We start from the raw sequence: 20,622 nt of genomic DNA, 5'->3' as shown, positions 1-20,622 counted from the left end.
TTTCCGCTCCCTCCTCCAGGACTTTGCTGGACTGCTCCCCAACTGTGGAATGATCTCCCACACCCCCACACAGTTGAAACCACCTTTGTGTCCCCCGTTTTGCTTTAGGATGTAAGCTATCACAAGCAGGGTCCTCTTTCCTTGTGTCCTCCTTCTAATATTCCATCCCCCTGTGAACCTCTTAGCTTGTTTCCCCTACTCCTAGCCTACTTCACACTGGTCACTACCATCACTCTCACTCACTGTCTTGTAAATAATTTGATCTACATTACCATGTTACCTGTGTGTGTGTGTGTGTGTGTGTGTGTGTGTGTGTGTGTGTGTGTGTATGTATATAAATATATATGTGTATGTATGTATATATATATATGTATGTATGTATGTATATATATATATATATATATATATATATATATGTATATATATATATATATATATATATATATATATATATATATATATATATTCCTCATGTATCATGTCATTTTTTATGGATCACTGCTTTCTGTATATGTCATGTACGGCACCTTATAAATAAAAGAGAATAGTTCATTTACATAATGTATACTGATATCTGGATATTCTATTTCTTTAAGCATTATTCATTTATTACAATAGATCCTGAAATCACCAAAGAGAGTACAGCTGAACAGGATTCACGGTGCTGGTAGCTCCCACGAAAGAACCTTTGTCTGGGGTAGCTGTAAGAGACACACCACGTCTTGTGAAGTCTCTTAGTACTGAGATGATTGGTAGTGAGGTACAAGTTGAAGTCAAAGGATTGTAGGAGGTAGAATAGTAATGGAGAAAGCCAATGTCAATGTACAATGCTATTCTACCTTCTACAATCCAGTCAAGAAAATTGAGAATTATACCCACCGTTAATTTCCTTTCCTTGAAATACTCCATGGCAACCCTTAGAATGGGTTAATCCCTAATCAGCTAGTGTAGACAGGAAGAATTTTGTCCCACCTATATAAGGTAGCTCCTCCTCTTCCTCAGTGTCTTTCATAACTTCCTAAGCCGTCCTATAACATCTGTCAGAACAAGGGTGGGAAAATATAGGGCTGCCATGGAGTATCTCAAGGAAAGGATATTAACGGTGAGTATAATTCTCAATTTTCCTTTCCCTACTCCATGGCAGCCCTTACAATGGGATATACCAAAGCAGTACCATAATCGGGAGGGCAATAAAACCAACACCTTAATAAGGTAAAACAGAAAATTTATTCACAGAGCTTGCTGGAGAATCTTTCTCCCAAATTGTGTCTCCTTAGAGACTTAAACATCAAGAAGATAATGCTTAGAGAAAGTGCATCGACGACGATCCGGCTGCCTTACAGATGTCATTTGCCGATGCAAGGGTTCTATGTGCCCAGGAGGTCGCTAGCGCCCTAGTTGAATGCGCCTTCAGTATCCTAGGTACTTCACGCCCTTTTCCCCCTGTAGGCCTGTGCAATCAATTCTCTGATCCATGGGTCATGTCCTTTGCGAGGACCTTCAGGAAGTCCAAATAGTTGCTTTGTCTTCCTAAGATTTTTTTCTCTTGATAATGTAAGCAGATATAGCTCTCACCACATCTAGAGTATGGAGACGTGTTTCATCACTATTAGTGGGATGAAGGTAGAGTGATGGCAGAATCAAATCTTGATTGATGCAGAAGGAAGATACAACCTTGGGTAGATACTCCGGGTTCGTCCTCAAAATTAATTTATCTTCATAGATATTTAGGAAGGGTTCATCACACCATAACGCATGTATGTCCCCTATTCGACGAGCCGAAGTGATTGCCACGAGAAGAGCATCTTCAGCGTCAGCCACCTGAGATATGTCTTGCAAGGGTTCAAAAGGATAAGCTGTTAAGGCGTCCAAGACAATATTAAGGTCCCAAGGGGCTAGAATGGTTTCAGCCTCGTCGTAACCTCTTCAGTGCATGAAAAAATTGGAAGACGAGACCTTGAGATGATAGCTTGATATCAAGAAGGATGGTAAGAGCAGATACTTGCACCTTTAACGTAGCGGGTGCTAGTTCTTAAACAAAACCATATTTGAGAAACTAACACATCCGGCACACTGGCAGACATGGAATCCTTCGCCATGTCCCTTGCCCAACAGATTATTTTTTCCAAATTCTGTAATAAATCATAGAGGAATTATTTTTCCTGGCCTGAATTAGAATGTCTATTACTTCATCTAGACCCCTTTAGATTTCAGTAATTGCTTCTCAGTTTCCACGCCATCAAACTCAGAGAGTTTGGATTTGGATGTAAAACTGGACCCTGATGTTTGAGGCCTGACCGGTAACGGCCATGGATGTTCCAGCAACATTCTCTGTGCTACCGCGAACCAGGATCGCCTCGGCCATGCCGGGAGGACTGCTATCACCTTTACTTTTTCTTTCCTTATTTTCCCGAGTACCTGAAGGATGACCAGAAAGGGAGGAAACACGTACCCCAGCTTGAAGTTCCACTTCATTGACAGGGCATCTATCCCTAGGGCCCTGTTGTCTCTGATGGGAGTAGAAGAGGGGTACCTTGGCATTGCTTCCTGTGGCCATCAGGTCTATCTGTGGCGTTCCAAGTCTGCGTTGTAGAAGTTGAAAAACTTCTTTGTGCAGCTCCCCTCTCCTGGCTGGACTTGGTGTCTGCTTAAGTAGTCCGCCACTACGTTGTCTTTGCCTGCTACGTGAAGGTCTGAGAGAGATTTCAGGTTCGCCTCTGCCCATTCCATTAATGCGGTTATTTCGTCCAACATTGCCTGCTCTTGGTACCACCTTGCTTGTTTATGAAGGCTACCACAGTCCTGTTGTCGGAGAACACTCGTATATGCTTGGTTCGGAGGTAGGTTTGGAAGTACTGGATCGCACACCAAACCGCTCTCATCTCCAAGATTCGTCTCGCCAAGTGCCCTGCGTGACCATAGCTTGCATGTGAGCACCCCAGCCTACTGAACTGGAGTCTGTGGTAAGGACACACCAGTCTGGTTCTGAGAGAGTCACACCTTGCTTTCTCAGGCCCGGGAGCTGCCACCAACGTAAGGACAGTCTTTGCGGTCTTGAGAGGTTGACTTTGGAGCCTAGAGACCCCACTGTACGATCCTATTGCGCAAAGAGGTCTGCTTGAAGATCTCTCATATGCCATCTTGCCCACGGGAGGATTGCTATTGTTGAGGAAACCATTCCTAGGAGGTGCAGAAATGTTCGTGCTGACACACGAGGTTGAATTTGAACTTTGTGCGCTAAGGACTGGATTTTGTCCGTCCCTTCTTGAGAGAGGCAAACTTTGTCTGTTCTTGCATTTATTTGCACTCCTAGAAACACAAGCTGTTGTGACTGTGTCAGATGGCTTTTTGATACATTGACCAACCAAGCGTGCTGTTGCAGAAACTGGATTACTTGGGCTGTAACCTCCAAGTCTGCTCCTTCTGACTTTGCCGAAATTAGAATATCGTCCAGATACGGCCACGAAGTCACTCCTCTTTCCCTGCGTGCCGCTATGAGAACTATAAGGACCTTTGTGAATGTTCTTGGAGATGTGAAAAGGCCAAGCAGGAGACAAGTGAACTGGAAGTGACGTCCTTGAATGCAAAATCTCAGAAATTGCTGGTGATGAGGTGATTGGAATATGGAAATATGCATCTTTTAAGTCTATTGCCGTCAGAAAATCTATTTCCACCGCCTTGAGAATTGTGTTGACAGATTACATCCGGAAATGTCTTGCTCGCACATAGCAGTTGAGAGCCCTTAAATCTAGCACTGTCCTGAAGGCACCTGATGGTTTCTGGACGAGGAATAGTCTGGAATAGAACCCCATGTTTTCCTGACTTGACGGTACTGGTACCATAGCTTTTGTTTTCACCAGGCCTCTTAGGCTTTTCTGCAATACCTGCTGTTCTAGGAAGGACAAAAGACTTCTTGACTGAATAAACTTGTTTCCTACAGGAAAGGTATGGAATTTTATGCCATCACAAGCTGCACATACACAAATCTTCAGTTTATATTTTCTTTTTCCCTGCACAAGTTCCACAGAGGTACTGTAGACTATAGAAAAAAGGAACTAAGTAACATCCTAAGAGTAACCAAAAACCCCTTTTTAAAGGCTTACCTTGGGGTTCCTTCAGCTTTTTTGGGGCAGGCTCCTGGTCCATAGTCCACTTATCCAGGTAGCTGCTAGGTGCTGCAGCATCAAACACCAAGCCAATACTGAGCCTCATAAATGGGCTGCAGCTGCTCAACACAGTGCCTGCTTTTGACCTCAACCAAGTGAGCCTTTTAGCAGATTAACTACCTCACCTGTTTCCATCCTGACAGGTGAGGTAAACGAGGAATAGCGCTGCCGCCCACCCAGTAGCGTACTACGCATTCGCGCGTGTCTCCACGCGCCCGTGTCCTCATCTGCGAGCGCAACTTCCAAGTGTGCACACCTGCCGGCAGTCTTGCTAAACTTCAAAGAGGCAGACTTGTCCGGCACTTGCCCTGCTAGAGTTGTACCACACAGCCAGCTCAGAGGAAAGCCAGAAATACCTCCAGGTAAGCCCTCTCGTATAAAATAAAAAATAAAACAACAAACACTCACTAGACTACCTGTCCTACACACTGCTGAGACAGGAAGAAAAGACACTGAGGAAGAGGAAAAGCTGCCTTATATAGGAGCCAGGTGGGTCAAAATTCTTCTTGTCTACACTAGCTGAATAGGGATTAACCCATTGTAAGGGCTACCACGGAGTAGGGAAAGGAAAACAAGAATTCTTAAAAACATAAGCAGGGAAATCCAAAATAAAACTGCTTGTTCCAAGGTTTGGTAGAACTAAGGGACTTTATAAAGGCTAGAAACAGATGAGATAAATTGCTCTGATTGACTAGACCTTTTCACTGAGGGGCTGGTTGCAGAGTAGATAAAGCTGTATAGTGGTCCAGGTGAGAAGACTAAGTAGATTGCTGATCTTAGCAGTGTGCTGATTACAGATATTGAGAGCAGGTGTTTGTAGCTGTCGTAGTGAATAGTTATCACAACTGTCATCTGGAGCTAGTGTTGTGAATCCTCATACAGACACAGCAGAACAATGAATGTATACTCCTCAACTTATCTCCACTCAGTGACCATATAAGGACCAAACATTTCACTGTGCAACTTAACAAATCTGAAGAGGGCTGTAATGCCAAAATTGGAGGCATCTCCTTCAGAGGGTGTATTACACACACAAAGGAGATTCTACCAGTGGTGCACATTATTATGGAGATTACATTAACCCTATCACTACAAGTGCTATTATTAAACTAGCAAACCTTTAATTAAATAGTAACATAGTTGATGAGGTTGAAAAAAGACACCAGTCCATCAAGTTCAACCTATTTGGGATCTCTTGCAATCCTGCACATATATTTGAAATTGATCCAGAGTAAGCAACCGCTAATCTGTTTCAATTGTGAAAATCCCCCCAGACTCAATATTGCAGTCCTATTTTTACCCTATATCCACTACTATCCTTCATTTTAATTAACAGTCGTATCCCTGGATCCACTTTTCTGCTAAAACTTTGTCTAACCCTTTCTTAAACATTTCTGTTGTATCTGACATCACAACCTTCCCTGGCAATGAATTCCATATCTTGACTGCCCTTACTGTAAAGAACCCCTTCCTGGTTGTGAAATTTCCTCTCCTCTAGCCTTAGGGGGTGACCGGTGTCCTGTGTATAGTCCTTGGGGTAAAAAGTTCCCATGAAAGTTCTCTGTATTGACCCTTAATGTATTTGTACATAGTAATCATATGTCCCTTTAGATGCCTCTTTTCTAAAGTAAACAGGCCACCATGGCCTTATCTGTGTGGAGTTTGTATGTTCTCCCCGTGTTTGCGTGGGTTTCCTCCGGGTGCTCCGGTTTCCTCCCACACTCCAAAAACATACTAGTAGGCTAATTGGCTGCTATCAAAATTGACCCTGGGCCCTATCTGTCTGTCTGTGTGTGTGTGTAAGTTAGGGAATTTAGACTGTAAGCCCCATGGGGGCAGGGACTGATGTGAGCGAGTTCTCTGTACAGAGCTGCAGAATAGGTGGCGCTATATAAATAAATGGTGATGATGATGATGAACATGCCTAAACTGGCTAACGTTTCATCATAACTAAATGACTCCATACCCTTTATCAATTTTGTCGCCCTTCTCTGAACCCTTTCTAGTTCCAAATTATCTTTTTTATAGAGTGGTGCCCAGAACTGTACTGCATATTCAAGATGAGGTCTTACCAACGATTTATACAATGGCAAAATTACACTGTCTTCCCTTGCATCTATGCCCCTTTTTATGCATGCCAATACTTTGTTTGCCCTTGCAGCTGCTGCTTGACATTGAGTACTATTGCTAAGTCTACTGTCTATGAGCACTCCCAAATCCTTTTCCATTATAGATTCTCCTAAATTAATTCCATTTAATTTATAGATTGCGTTCCTGTTTTTGATCCCTAAATGCATAACCTTACATTTATCTATGTTAAACCTCATATTCCAATCCCAGCCCAATCCTCCAGTTTAAGTCCCTCTGTAGAGAAGCTACATCTTGCTCTGATTTTATTACCTTACAGCGGCGGTTCCCAAACTGCCGGGACCCAGCATCATCCTATCTCACGCAGCCTGTCATATCAGTGACAGGCTGCTTGAGAAAGGAGGATGCTGGGTCCCGGCACCCAGCTGATTGGTATGTGTTTCTGTTTGTTTGTTTTATGGCTGGCGCGCGGCAGAGAGGGCAGAAGAGAGTGACAGCGTGACAGGAGGGGGACAGAGGAGAGTGACAGCGTGACAGGAGGGGGACAGAGGAGAGGGACAGAGTGACAGGAGGGGGACAGAGGAGAGGGACAGAGTGACAGGAGGGGGACAAGAGAGGGACAGTGTGACAGGAGGGGGACAGAGGAGAGTGACAGCGTGACAGGAGGGGGACAGAGGAGAGGGACAGCGTGACAGGAGGGGGACAGAGGAGAGTGACAGCGTGACAGGAGGGGGACAGAGGAGAGGGACAGAGTGACAGGAAGGGGATAGGAGAGGGACAGCGTGCCAGGAGGGAGACAGAGGAGAGGGACAGCGTGACAGGAGGGGGACAGAGGACAGGGACAGCGTGACAGGAGGGGGACAGAGGACAGGGACAGCGTGACGGAGGGGGACAGAGGAGAGGGACAGCGTGACGGAGGGGGACAGAGGAGAGTGACAACAAGACAGGAGGGGGACAGAGGAGAGGGACAGCGTGACAGGAGGGGGACAGAGGAGAGGGACAGCTTGACAGGAGGGGGACAGAGGAGAGGGACAGCGTGACAGGAGGGGGACAGAGGAGAGGGACAGGAGGGGGACAGAGGAGAGTGACAGGAGGGGGACAGAGGAGAGGGACAGCGTGACAGGAGGGGGATAGGAGGGGGACAGAGGAGAGTGACAGGAGGGGTACAGAGGAGAGTGACAGGAGGGGGATAGGAGAGGGACAGCGTGACAGGAGGGGGACAGAGGAGAGTGACAGCGTGACAGGAAGGGGACAGAGGAGAGTGACAGGAGGGGGACAGAGGAGAGTGACAGCGTGACAGGAGGGGGACAGAGGAGAGTGACAGCGTGACAGGAGGGGGACAGAAGAGTGACAGGAGGGGGACACAGGTGAGGGACAGCGTGACAGGAGGGGGACAGAGGAGAGGGACAGCGTGACAGGAGGGGGACAGGAGAGTGACAGGAGGGGGACAGAGGAGAGTGACAGGAGGGGGACAGAGAAGAGTGACAGGAGGGGGACACAGGTGAGGGACAGCGTGACAGGAGGGGGACAGAGGAGAGGGACAGCGTGACAGGAGGGGGGACAGAGGAGAGTGACAGGAGGGGGACAGAGGAGAGTGACAGCGTGACAGGAGGGGGACAGAGGAGAGTGACAGCGTGACAGGAGGGGGACAGAGGAGAGTGACAGCGTGACAGGAGGGGGACAGAGGAGAGGGACAGCTAACAGGAGGGGGACAGAGGAGAGGGACAGCGTGACAGGAGGGGGACAGAGGAGAGGGACAGCGTGACAGGAGGGGGACAGAGTAGGGAGACAGAGGAGAGGGACAGGGTGACAGGAGGGGGACAGAGGAGAGGGACAGCGTGACAGGAGGGGGACAGGAGAGTGACGGGAGGGGGACAGAGAAGAGTGACAGAAGGGGGACAGAGGAGAGGGACAGCGTGACAGGAGGGGGAGAGAGGAGAGTGACAGCGTGACAGGAAGGGGACAGAGGAGAGTGACAGGAGGGGGACAGAGGAAAGTGACAGGAGGGGGACAGAGGAGAGTGACAGCGTGACAGGAGGGGGACAGAGGAGAGGGACAGCGTGACAGGAGGGGGACAGAGGAGAGGGACAGCGTGACAGGAGGGGGACAGAGGAGAGGGACAGCGTGGGAGAGGGACAGCGTGACAGGAGGGGGACAGAGGAGAGGGACAGCGTGACAGGAGGGGGACAGAGGAGAGGGACAGCGTGACAGGAGGGGGACAGAGGAGAGGGACAGCGTGACAGGAGGGGGACAGAGGAGAGGGACAGCGTGACAGGAGGGGGACAGAGGAGAGGGACAGCGTGACAGGAGGGGGACAGAGGAGAGCGACAGCGTGACAGGAGGGGGACAGAGGAGAGCGACAGCGTGACAGGAGGGGGACAGAGGAGAGTGACAGCGTGACAGGAGGGGGACAGAGGAGTGACAGCGTGACAGGAGGGGGAGAGGAGAGTGACAGCGTGACAGGAAGGGGACAGAGGAGAGTGACAGGAGGGGGACAGAGGAGAGGGACAGCATAACAGGAGGGGGACAGAGTAGAGGGACAGCGTGACAGGAGGGGGACAGAGGAGAGGGACAGCGTGACAGGAGGGGGACAGAGGAGAGGGACAGCTTGACAGGAGGTGGACAGAGGAGAGGGACAGCGTGGGAGAGGGACAGGGTGACAGGAGGGGGACAGAGGAGAGGGACAGCGTGACAGGAGGGGGACAGAGGAGAGAGACAGCGTGACAGGAGGGGGACAGAGGAGAGGGACAGCGTGACAGGAGGGGGACAGAGGAGAGGGACAGCGTGACAGGAGGGGGACAGAGGAGAGGACAGCGTGACAGGAGGGGTACAGAGGAGAGGGACAGCGTGACAGGAGGGGGACAGAGGAGAGGGACAGCGTGACAGGAGGGGGACAGAGGAGAGGGACAGCGTGACAGGAGGGGGACAGAGGAGAGGGACAGCGTGACAGGAGGGGGACAGAGGAGAGGGACAGCGTGACAGGAGGGGGACAGAGGAGAGGGACAGCGTGACAGGAGGGGGACAGAGGAGAGGGACAGCGTGACAGGAGGGGGACAGAGGAGAGGGACAGGAGGGGTACAGAGGAGAGTGACAGGAGGGGTACAAAGGAGAGTGACAGCAGGGGGAAAGAGGAGCGTGACAGCGTGACAGGAGGGGGACAGAGGAGAGTGACAGCAGGGGGAAAGAGGAGCGTGACAGGAGGGGGACAGAGGAGAGTGACAGCATGACAGGAAGGGGACAGAGGAGAGTGACAGGAGGGGGACAGAGGAGAGTGACAGCGAGACAGGAGGGGGACAGAGGAGAGTGACAGCGTGACAGGAGGGGGACTGAGGAGAGTGACAGCGTGACAGTAGGGGGACAGAGGAGAGTGACAGCGTGACAGGAGGGGGACAGAGGAGAGGGACAGCGTGACAGGAGGGGGACAGAGGAGAGGGACAGCGTGACAGGAGGGGGACAGAGGAGTGGGACAGCGTGACAGGAGGGGGACAGAGGAGAGGGACAGGAGGGGTACAGAGGAGAGTGACAGGAGGGGGACAGAGGAGAGTGACAGCAGGGGGACAGAGGAGAGTGACAGCGTGACAGGAGGGGGACAAAGGAGAGTGACAGCAGGGGGACAGAGGAGAGTGACAGCGTGACAGGAGGGGGACAGAGGAGAGTGACAGTGTGACAGGAAGGGGACAGAGGAGAGTGACAGGAGGGGGACAGAGGAGAGTGACAGGAGGGGGACAGAGGAGAGTGACAGCGTGACAGGAGGGGGACAGAGGAGAGTGACAGCGTGACAGGAGGGGGACAGAGGAGAGTGACAGCGTGACAGGAGGGGGACAGAGGAGAGTGACAGCGTGACAGGAAGGGGACAGAGGAGAGTGACAGCGTGACAGGAGGGGGACAGAGGAGAGGGACAGTGTGACAGGAGGGGGACAGAGGAGAGGGACAGCGTGACAGTAGGGGGACAGAGGAGAGTGACAGCGTGACAGTAGGGGGACAGAGGAGAGTGACAGCGTGACAGGAGGGGGACAGAGGAGAGTGACAGCGTGACAGGAGGGGGACAGAGGAGAGGGACAGTGTGACAGGAGGGGGACAGAGGAGAGGGACAGCGTGACAGGCGGGGGACAGAGGAGAGGGACAGCGTGACAGGAGGGGGACAGAGGAGAGTGACAGGAGGGGTACAGAGGAGAGTGACAGGAGGGGGACAGAGGAGAGTGACAGCGTGACAGGAGGGGGACAAAGGAGAGTGACAGCAGGGGGACAGAGGAGAGTGACAGCGTGACAGGAGGGGGACAGAGGAGAGTGACAGTGTGACAGGAAGGGGACAGAGGAGAGTGACAGGAGGGGGACAGAGGAGAGTGACAGCGTGACAGGAAGGGGACAGAGGAGAGTGACAGGAGGGGGACAGAGGAGAGTGACAGCGTGACAGGAGGGGGACAGAGGAGAGTGACAGCATGACAGGAGGGGGACAGAGGAGAGTGACAGCGTGACAGGAGAGTGACAGGAGGGGGACAGAGGAGAGGGACAGAGTGACAGGAGGGGGACAGAGGAGAGTGACAGCGTGACAGGAGGGGGACAGAAGAGTGACAGGAGGGGGACAGAGGAGAGGGACAGCGTGACAGGAGGGGGACAGAGGAGAGGGACAGCGTGACAGGAGGGGGACAGAGGAGAGGGACAGCTTGACAGGAGGGGGACAGAGGAGAGGGACAGCTTGACAGTAGGGGGACAGAGGAGAGGGACAGCATGACAGGAGGGGGACAGAGGAGAGGGACAGCGTGACAGGAGGGGGACAGAGGAGAGGGACAGCGTGACAGGAGAGGGACAGCGTGACAGGAGAGGGACAGAGGAGAGGGACAGCGTGACAGAGGGCAGAGGAGCTGGGACAGCGTGACAGAGGGCAGAGGAGGAGGACAGCGTGGAAGAGGAGCTGGGATAGTGTGACAGAGGGCAGAGGAGGGGGACAGAGGGCAAAGGAGCTGGGACAGTGTGACAGAGGGCAGAGGAGGAAGACAGCGTGGCAGATGAGCTGCGACAGAGGGCAGAGGACAGCGTGAGAGGGGCAGTGGAGGGGGACAGCGTGACAGGAGGGAGACAGCGTGAGAGAGGGCAGAGGAGGGGGGACAGCGTGAGAGAGGGCAGAGGAGGGGGGACAGCGTGAGAGAGGGCAGAGTGTCTGGATGCAGAGGGGGCATTTTTGCATAGAACTAAATAAGCATTTCTGTCCTGACCTAAATACTTATTACAATTTTTTGACCCAACTACTTCTAAAACAGGACTGCTCAGTAATTATTTTGGAGGGGTGCCTTAAAAAATTATGGAGACTCTAAGGGTGCGGCGAACTGCAAAAGTTTGGGAACCACTGCCTTACAGAGTTTAGTGTCATCTGCAAAAATAGAAACTTTACTCTCTAAACCATCACCAAGGTCATTAATAAATATATTAAAAAGGAGTGGCCCCAGCACGGAACCTTGAGGTACTCCACTTAAGACTTTTGACCAATTAGAAAATGTTCCATTTATCACAACTCTCTGTTCCCTATTCTCTAACCATTTTTTGATCCAAGTACAAATGTTGATTCCTAGACCAGTTCCCTTATTTTGTAAACTAAACTCTTGTGTGGCACTGTATCAAAGGCCTTTGCAAAATCTAAGTATACCACATCTACTGTGCTGCCCTGGTCTAAGTTCCCACTAACTTCCTCATAGAAACTAATTAGATTCGTTTGACATGACCTATCCCTCACAAATCCATGTTGATTCCCACTAGTAATTTTATTGTGCACCAAGTAATCTTGAATACTATCCCTTAAAATACCTTCCAGTAGTTTCCCCACTATTGATGTCAGGCTTACAGGTCTATAATTCCCTGGTTGTGATCTCGTCCCCATTTTAAACAACGGCACCACATCTGCAATTCGCCAATCCCTTGGTACTGAGCTTGATGAGATTGAATCTCTGAAAATTAAGAATAGCGGTCTAGCTATTTCCGAGTTTAACTCCATAATGACCCTTGGGTGTATGCCATCTGGACCTGGAGCTTTATTTATCTTAATATTCTTCAGTCGCCTTTGGACTTCTTCCTCTGACAACCAAGTGTTAATTAACGGTATGGTTTAATTTCCATTTTTATGTATTACTCCTACCATTAGTTCCTCTCTAGTAAATACTGAAGAAAAGAAAGTGTTTAATACCTCTGCTTGTTCCTTAGTATAATTTATCAATTCACCTATCTCACTTCTTAGGGGTCCTATATTATCTTTTTTAATTCTTTTTCCATTTATTTACTTAAAAAACTTTTTGGAGTTTGTCTTACTTTCTTTTGCAACGTGCCTTTCATTTTCTAATTTAGCCAATCTAATTTCCTTTTTGCATGTTTTATTACATTCCTTGTACCTACGGAAGGACTCTTCAGACTCTTATTTAAATGCACGCTTCTTCCTTTGCATTTCTTCCCTTACCTTTTTATTTAGCCACATTGGTTTAGACTTAATTCTTTTACATTTATTTCCCATAGGAATGAACTTATACGTGTATGTTTCCAACAACATTTTAAAGACAGCCCACTTTTTTTCCGTATTTTTTCCTTCAAAGGCTTTGTCCCAGTCTATGCTCTTTATAGACTCCTTTAGCATATTAAAATTTGCCTTTCTAAAGTTTAAAGTCCTAGTTGATCCCTTATACCATTGCTTCTGGAAACGAATTTCAAATGAGACCATATTATGATCACTGTTTCCCAAGTGCTCCCTTACTTGAATATTTGATATTACGTCTACATTGTTTGTTATTACTAGGTCCAGTATAGTCCGGTTCCTAGTCGGTTCCTCTACTAATTGGGACATGTAATGGCTTTTTAGCGTGCTCAGAAACCTATTTTCCCTAGCTGTACCACAGGTCTCAGTACTCCAATCAATGTCTGGTGGTTTATAGCATATCCCTATCAGCAACTTCTCTGAACATATTCCTCTGCTGGATATTTCCACCCACAATGCCTCTATATTATCACCAATATTCTTGTATATAACTTCCTGAATACTTGGTTTTAATTCTGGCTTAATATAAAGACATACTCCTCCTCCCCTTTTATTTACCCTATCCCTCCTGAAGATAGACTAGCCTTCCAAGTTGACTGCCCAGTCATGTGTATCATCCCACCAGCTCCTCTTCTTTTCTTATGTACAAGGCTTCTTGCATTTGCAAGCATACACTTGTCTATTGCCTCCCTTAGGTATTTATTTTTGCTTTAAAAATTGCCTTCTCGCATGTTAACCACAGGTTTCCCACTTTGGATCCAAGTGGGGCAACTATGCATTAGGTCATTACTTCCAACAATTTACATAGACCATTAGTCATTTACAGTAATGCATTAAATCTACCCATGTTCCAACAAGCACAAACTCCGCCCATAACATCCAACCTGGTGACTGGATCCTTGTCAATGGTACATCTGAACTTCACCTGTCCAAGCCATTGGGAAGGTCTCTACCAAGCGTTACTGATAACCACCAGAACTGTAAAGTCACAGAAAAGAAATCTTGATGCAGCCGCCTGTGCGCCTCCGTCTGAAATCTCCCAGCCCACGCCTGGCAGTGTGGCCTCTATCATACCTCCTACTCTAAGGACACCCAGAAGTTGCAATAGAAAAGAGAACACTTCCGGTATGTAGAACACAGTCAGCGAAGTTCATGTGAACGCATAGACCGGAAGTCGGTTGAAAGCACAGGCTGGATGTTTGGTAACATCTTCAGGGTGAGAGGACGCAGTGACTGGCAGGTTATGTACCTACATAGATATAATGAGATATAACGATAAACATAACACAGGTAAAATAAAATAGGTGATGAATGAGGAGGATATAAGTATTATGAGGATTATACAGTAGGAATTACTGTGACTACCACAATATCTCTTAGATGCAGCTGCTGATTGTTACTTGGGACTAGGCTGCCTGTTACCTCCTGAGTAGAGGAGAGGAAAATTACTGTCACATATCTGTCAGTCATCAGCTGTAAGACATTACTTGTTCTGTACTGATATACGTCCGAAAGTACATTCACCTCTTCACTCTATCCTGAGGGATCAATGACATCCAAGTTATTTCCCCTCTGATATAACAAGACCACACCACAATGGCTGCACCCAGTAACATTTATGGTACCCCCTCCCTCCGCACTGAGATACATAGGCTGACACAGCTGGGTGCAGGAGGGGAGATGTCTCCCAGTGGAAGAGGGCATGGAGAAAGGTTGTTTGTGAGTGCCACAAACTGGGGGCGAGAAGTGACAGGGTGTGATGGGGAACATACTGAGTGCAAGGGGGTATAGTGAAGAGCACAATACAAATTGTGGGGATAATGTGATGAGGGGCTCAGAGAGTAATCTGTCTGGATGTAATGAATGTATGATTGTCACGGCTAACGGTTATTGTCATAAGCTTGTAGAACAGGTGGTAGAGGTCTTTGCCTTTAGCAGCCCCTTTCCCGTAGAGCTTGATGTGTTCACAGGTACTCGGATGCCCCCAGGTCTTATGCTCTGAGTAGTACAAGCTTATGGTTTAAACCGTGGTGCGGCAAGGAGATGACAGCAGGAGATAAACAAAGTCATGGACAGGTCGAGGTCAAAGGGCACAAGCAGGCAGCGAAGTGGGGTCCAGGCAAAGGATCAGGTCCGGCAGAGAGACAGAATATCCGAGTTACAGGCAGAAGTCATGGTCACCAGCAGAGAATTTACAATCCAATAAACAAACCAAAGGTCATACACAGAAAGGCTATCCAGGAGTACAGGAACACAGAACAACAGCAGGTCAGCAGCCAGGAGACTGAGCATTATAACCAGCAGGAAGGCTAAGCCTTCCCTGCCTTAAATACAGATACTGGAAAATCAGGAGCAAGCTCCTCAACCAGATAATGGCACCCAGCTGCCATATTAACAACACTGCGCATGCGCCCGGTTAACAGCTTGCCGGGTCAAAGCGCTAATAGAATTAATTAACTCACGCGCCCGGCTGTGTTTTTTCTGCCAGGACGCGTACAGGGGTTGGAGGAGCATCCCGACCTTTGACCTGGCAATGACCGGGTAAAGCCGGGAGTGACGTACCGTTCGTCATGATGACGGCCCGTTCGTCATGACGACGGCCCGGGAAGAGGGGCAGAGAGAACAAGCGAGCCACAATGGCTTGTAGTAAAGCCACGGCTCGTGACAGTACCTCCACCCCCACTTGAGGAGGGGTTGAGGAACTCCGACATCCCGATTTGTTAGGAAATTGATTGAAAAACTCTCTAATGAGCTTGCTGGCGTGTAAACGCTTCAGCGGAACCCAGGATCATTCCTCCAGGCCACGATCCTTCCACTGTACCAAGAAATGGATTTTCCCCTGGACCTTTTTAGAGTCAAGAATTTTTTCCACCACAAATGCTTGATGATCTTCAAAGTTAACAGGCTGAGATTTCCGTAAGTAGCGGAGTCTAGACTGGCATGCAGGAATAGCAGCAGGAGAGAACAATGGAAAGTGTTCGGGATCCTAAGAGAACCGGGAAGCTTTAACCTGAAGGCAACAGGATGGACCTGTTTAACAATAGAAAATAGTCCAATGAATCTAGGGACAAGTTTTTTACAGGGTTGTTTGAGCCTGATATTACGAGTGGAGAGAATTTTTGACCTACTTTAAAAGAACAATTTCTTCGATAACGGTCTGCAAATGTTTTAGACTGGAAAGAGGCCCGTAGTAAAGCAGCATGGACTTTTTTCCCAGACAATTCTGAGATGTGAAGCTGTGGAACGTATCTCCGGGAGGCCAGAATGGTTGCGAGAGGACTAGGAATTGGACCTTGGATGGAAACCAAAATTGCAGAAAAACGGAGAGGTACGAGTGGAGGAATGTCACAAATTATTATATGCAAATTCAGGCCACGAGAGCAAAGATGACCAATTATCTTGAAATTCGGAGGTATAAAAGCGTAGAAACTGTTCCAAAGATTGGTTGACTCTTTCAGTCTGCCCATTGGACTGAGGATGATAGGCTGATGAGAGACTGATGTTGATCCCAAGGAGGCTACTGAAGGACTTCCAGAATTGGGCAACAAATTGAGAGCCGCGATCAGAGACAATATCAATAGGTAAGCCTTGAAGATGGAAAACATGTTATATAAAGAGCACAGCCAGACTCTGAGCAGGGGGAAGCTTGGTCAATGGAATAAAATGGGACATCTTACTGAAATGGTCCACTACCACCCAAAGAGTGTTGTTTCCTGAAGAATAAGGCAGATCCACAATAAAATCCATTGACAAATGCATCCAGGGTTTCGTAGGAGTAGACAAAGGCATAAGTGGACCTGAGGGACAGCTTCTGGAAGTTTTGTTTTTTGCGCAATCTTTACAGAAAACAACAACATTTTCGACATCCGAGGACAAGAAAGACCACCACACAGAGTGTGAAAGAATCTCAACAGTTTTGGAGATACCCGTATGCCCGGCAGACTTGTTCTCGTGGGCCTCAGAAAGAACTGTTCTTCGTGGTTGAACTGGAACAAATAGGCGCCCTGCAGGACTTTCAGAAGGAGCTAATTTTGAATGGTATTACCTAGGTCTTAAGTTAAACCAGCGTGAATAATGGAAGAAGGAATAACGGACTGCGTTTCTCCACCAGGTAATTGGTGAGGAATGAAGCTTCTAGACAAAGCATCCGCCTTGATATTCTTAAATCCAGGTCTATAAACTGAGTGAAAAATAACGCCCAACAAGCTTGTCTGGAGTTTAACCGTTTAGCAGTTTCAATATAGAAAAGATTTTTGTGTTCGGTGAAGACTGAAATCGTATGAACAGCTCCCTCCAACCAACGACGCCACTCTTCAAAGGCCCACTTAATTGCCAGAATTTCTCGGCTACCTACACCTCGGCAACAGAAAATTTGGCACACCACCCACCAAGGGAGGTGATTAAATATGATATTTGTGCACTGAAAACCAAAGACCAATGTCCTTATGTAAATTGTGCAAGCAAGTGGGGAGGGGGAGAGTCAGTGATGTCATGTACAGCGTTGCTTCGCAAAGGAGCTGAGGTTTCATTGTTTTATAGATCACATTTACCTAGCAACAACCTTGGTATGGGCGGCCAGGGTTCACTGCCGAATGCGGATTGGACATGGTCCATGGTTCCATACTAAAATGTTGGTCTCTAAGTTACCAGACCATATAATTGGGATGGACATCCTAAGGGGACAATCCATAGATACCCCCAGTGGATATTATATCTTTAGTTGCTCTTTAAAAACCCTCACAATTTCTGCAGTGAAACCTGTAGTTAGAGGGAATGCTAAATGGGAACCAGTTTACATTCCACCACCAGCTGCACCAGTGAACCTCAAGCATTATCGCATACATGGAGGTCATGAAGAAATTACACAGACTATTGACAACTTTTTGAAAGACGGTGTTCAGAGACGCATGTAGCCCCTATAACTCGCCTCTCAATCCGGTCCGGAAACAAGACGGAACATACCGCCTCACTATCGACTATAGGGGGCTAAACAAAGTAGCGCCTTTTCTGGAAGCAGCAGTTCCTGACATGATAATTATTATGGAGAAAATACAAGACACATCAGGAGAATAGCATGCCATGATCGATTTGACTAATGCATTTTTCTGTATCCCAATAGCACCAGAGAGTCAAGATCAGTTTGCATTTACCTGGGAAGGAAGACAATACACCTTACAGGTAGTCCCCCAAGGCTATAAACACCGCGCGACAATCTGTCACGGCCTGGTATCCAGAGATTTAGAAATAGTCAGTCCAGAGCTCAACTGCAGTGTTTACCACTATATTGATGACATCATGCTGTCAGGAAATACAGCAAAACAAGTCACAGAGGATCTACAGAGACTGATCAAGCACATGGAGAGCCGAGGGTGGGCAATCAACAGAGATAAAGTGCAAGGCCCAGCCCAATCTGTAAAGTTTCTGGGGATGATCTGGACAGGATCAAAGAGAACAATACCTGAGCCAGTCCGAGAAGCAATATCACAGATGAAAACTCCCACTAGTGCCAAAGAAGCACAGAACGTGTTGGGTACACTTGGCTACTGGAGATTGTTAGTTCCTAATTTAAGGCTTCACCTTAAGGTCTATATACAATGGTACCAGAAAGAAATCAGAGTTTGTATGGACTGCAGAACAAGAAGATGCTTTCCAAACAACCAAGCAAGCAATCCAGGTGCAAAAAGCCCTGGGCCTTAACCAGGTGGATCAGCCATTCTACCTGGATGTGACAGTAACAGATCATGGTATGTCCTGGGGCCTATGGCAGAAGAGCGCATACAGTGGAGAAAAGAAGATACCCATTGGTTTCTGGGCCAAGCAGTTTGCATCTTCGCAAAGAAGATACACCAATCTCAAAAAGACTCTTCTAGCAGCATACACAGCCTTACAACATGTTAAAAGTACAACTAAACAACAACCAGTGACTATGAGAACAGAATTGCCAGTGGCTGTTTGGGTGAGACAAGAAGGACTGGGAGAACATACTGTTGTAGCTCAGAAGCAGACTTTGCAGAAGTGGAAATGGTACTTACAAGAAAGAGGGGGAGTATCAAGTCAAGAACCTTCACAAGTTTCCACACATATTGCTAAAATGGTGAACTTTAAGAGCACCGAGAGTTACCTCAACTCCATTTAGGGGGAGGGCCAGTGCAAGTGGCCGAACCATATGCTATACTTTCAGAAAAACGGCTGAAATATGCTTGGTTCACTGATGGCTTGTCCATTCTGATATCGAATGGCCGCAGCTGGACAGCAGCAGCCTACCAACCACAGACACAAGAGATCACCTATGAGTCAGGAGAAGGAGGTTCCAGCCAGTATGCAGAACCCAAGGCTGTAGGGATGATATTAGAAGAAACACCATACACCTTACAATCTATTATGAACTGCAAAGAGCTTCTAGATATACAAGAGTCCAGAATTTGTCTGACCTTGTTTTCTTGTTGATTCTGGACCAGAATGGGAGGTGGAGGATTATTAGTGGTAGAGTACCGACTGGAGACAAGAGGTTTCAGGAGAAAAGCATGAAACACGTTGAAAACATGTAAGGAAGAAGGCAAATGCAACCTAAAGGCTACAGGATTAATGACCTCCAAAAGCTTAAAAGGACCAATAAACCTAGGGGCTAGCTACATACTAGGTACCCGTATTTGAAGATTGCAGGTGGACAACCAGACTCTGTCTCTGGGTCTCCAATTGGAAACAGCATGCCTGCTTCTATCACTAACCATCTTGTATGTCTGAGGATGGAATCTGGGGAAAGGTAGATAACTTGAGATGGCAGCCATACATTACAAAGAAAGGAGAGTTGGAGATGTCCTCATGGTAGTGATTATTGTGGGCGAATTCCGTCTATGGAAGTAGATCTAGTAGATTGACAGAAATGAATAGGCGTTGACAAGTTCCCGATTTCTTCTCTTTGTCAACCCATCAGATTGTGGGTGGTAGACCGAAGAAAAATTGAGTTGCCAATAATCTTGCAAAACGCTCCCCAGAATTAAGATATGAACTGAGTTGCTTGGTCAGATACAATCTCCTGAGGATATCCATGCAAACGGAAGATTTCCTTGAGGAAAAGGTCAGCTAATGTAGAGGTGGAGGAAAGACCCTGGAGGGGTACAAAATGGGCAACTCTGGAAAACGATCGACGATGACCCATATGACAGTGCAGGCTTTGGACGGTGTGGTAAATCTGTGATGAAATCCATTGCCAGGTGAGACCATGGACGAACAGGAATAGAGAAAGGTATGAAAGGTTATAGATGGATCTGTTTTATCCAACTCCGTAATCTATAACCTTTAGCGGTCTCTGTCTAAATTCCTAGGGTAGATAGTGTCAGTCTATTTAAGAACTGTATTCATTAGATTTATATTTTCTTATAGTAGATGAGACATGACCAGCGAAACCGACGCGCGTTTTGCTGGTATCTGCTTGTTCAGGGCAAAATGTGACCTCCTCTCTGCTAAATCCAGGGGTCACTTCTCCCTGATAATCCTCCTGGACCTATCCGCAGCCTTTGACACCAAGGACCACCCCCTCCTCTTGCAGACCCTTCACTCTCTCGGTCTCTCTGGCTCTGTCCTTACATGGTTCACCTCTTACCTCGCCAACCGCTCTTTCTCTGTATCTATGTCCGGTTCATCCTCACCCCCCCCCCTCTGCACTCCCTGTAGGAGTCCCTCAGGGCTCTGTTCTTGTCCCTCTACTCTTCTCATTCTATACTTCCTCCCTCGGTGCTCTCATCACCTCATTCGGGCTTCAGTATCACCTATACGCCGATGATATTCAACTTTACATCTCTTTTGCTGATCTTTCCCCTCCCCTCCTCTTTCGTGTATCTGACTGCCTCTCTG

The 20,622-nt window shown here is 47.9% G+C and overlaps 2 protein-coding genes across 2 annotated transcripts in view; both read left to right on the top strand.

The window, feature by feature from the left end:
- Positions 1-20,622, top strand: part of LOC142159849 (uncharacterized) — a 408,399-nt gene that overhangs the window by 82,449 nt on the left and 305,328 nt on the right. The gene's annotated exons all lie outside the window — the stretch shown is intronic.
- LOC142095496 (uncharacterized) overlaps positions 2,733-20,622 on the top strand; it is a 65,189-nt gene continuing 47,299 nt past the window's right edge. The window contains exons 1-4 of the mRNA XM_075178441.1: positions 2,733-2,840; positions 3,443-3,612; positions 16,613-16,806; positions 17,888-18,320. Coding sequence (XP_075034542.1) covers positions 2,733-2,840; positions 3,443-3,612; positions 16,613-16,806; positions 17,888-18,320 — 905 coding nt within the window. The remainder of the gene's footprint in view (positions 2,841-3,442; positions 3,613-16,612; positions 16,807-17,887; positions 18,321-20,622) is intronic.

This window comes from Mixophyes fleayi, chromosome 6 (genome assembly GCF_038048845.1).
Source record: "Mixophyes fleayi isolate aMixFle1 chromosome 6, aMixFle1.hap1, whole genome shotgun sequence".
Taxonomy (NCBI): domain Eukaryota; kingdom Metazoa; phylum Chordata; class Amphibia; order Anura; family Limnodynastidae; genus Mixophyes; species Mixophyes fleayi.
The sequence above is the reverse complement of the archived record's forward strand: the minus strand, read 5'-3'. Positions and strand labels throughout refer to the sequence as shown.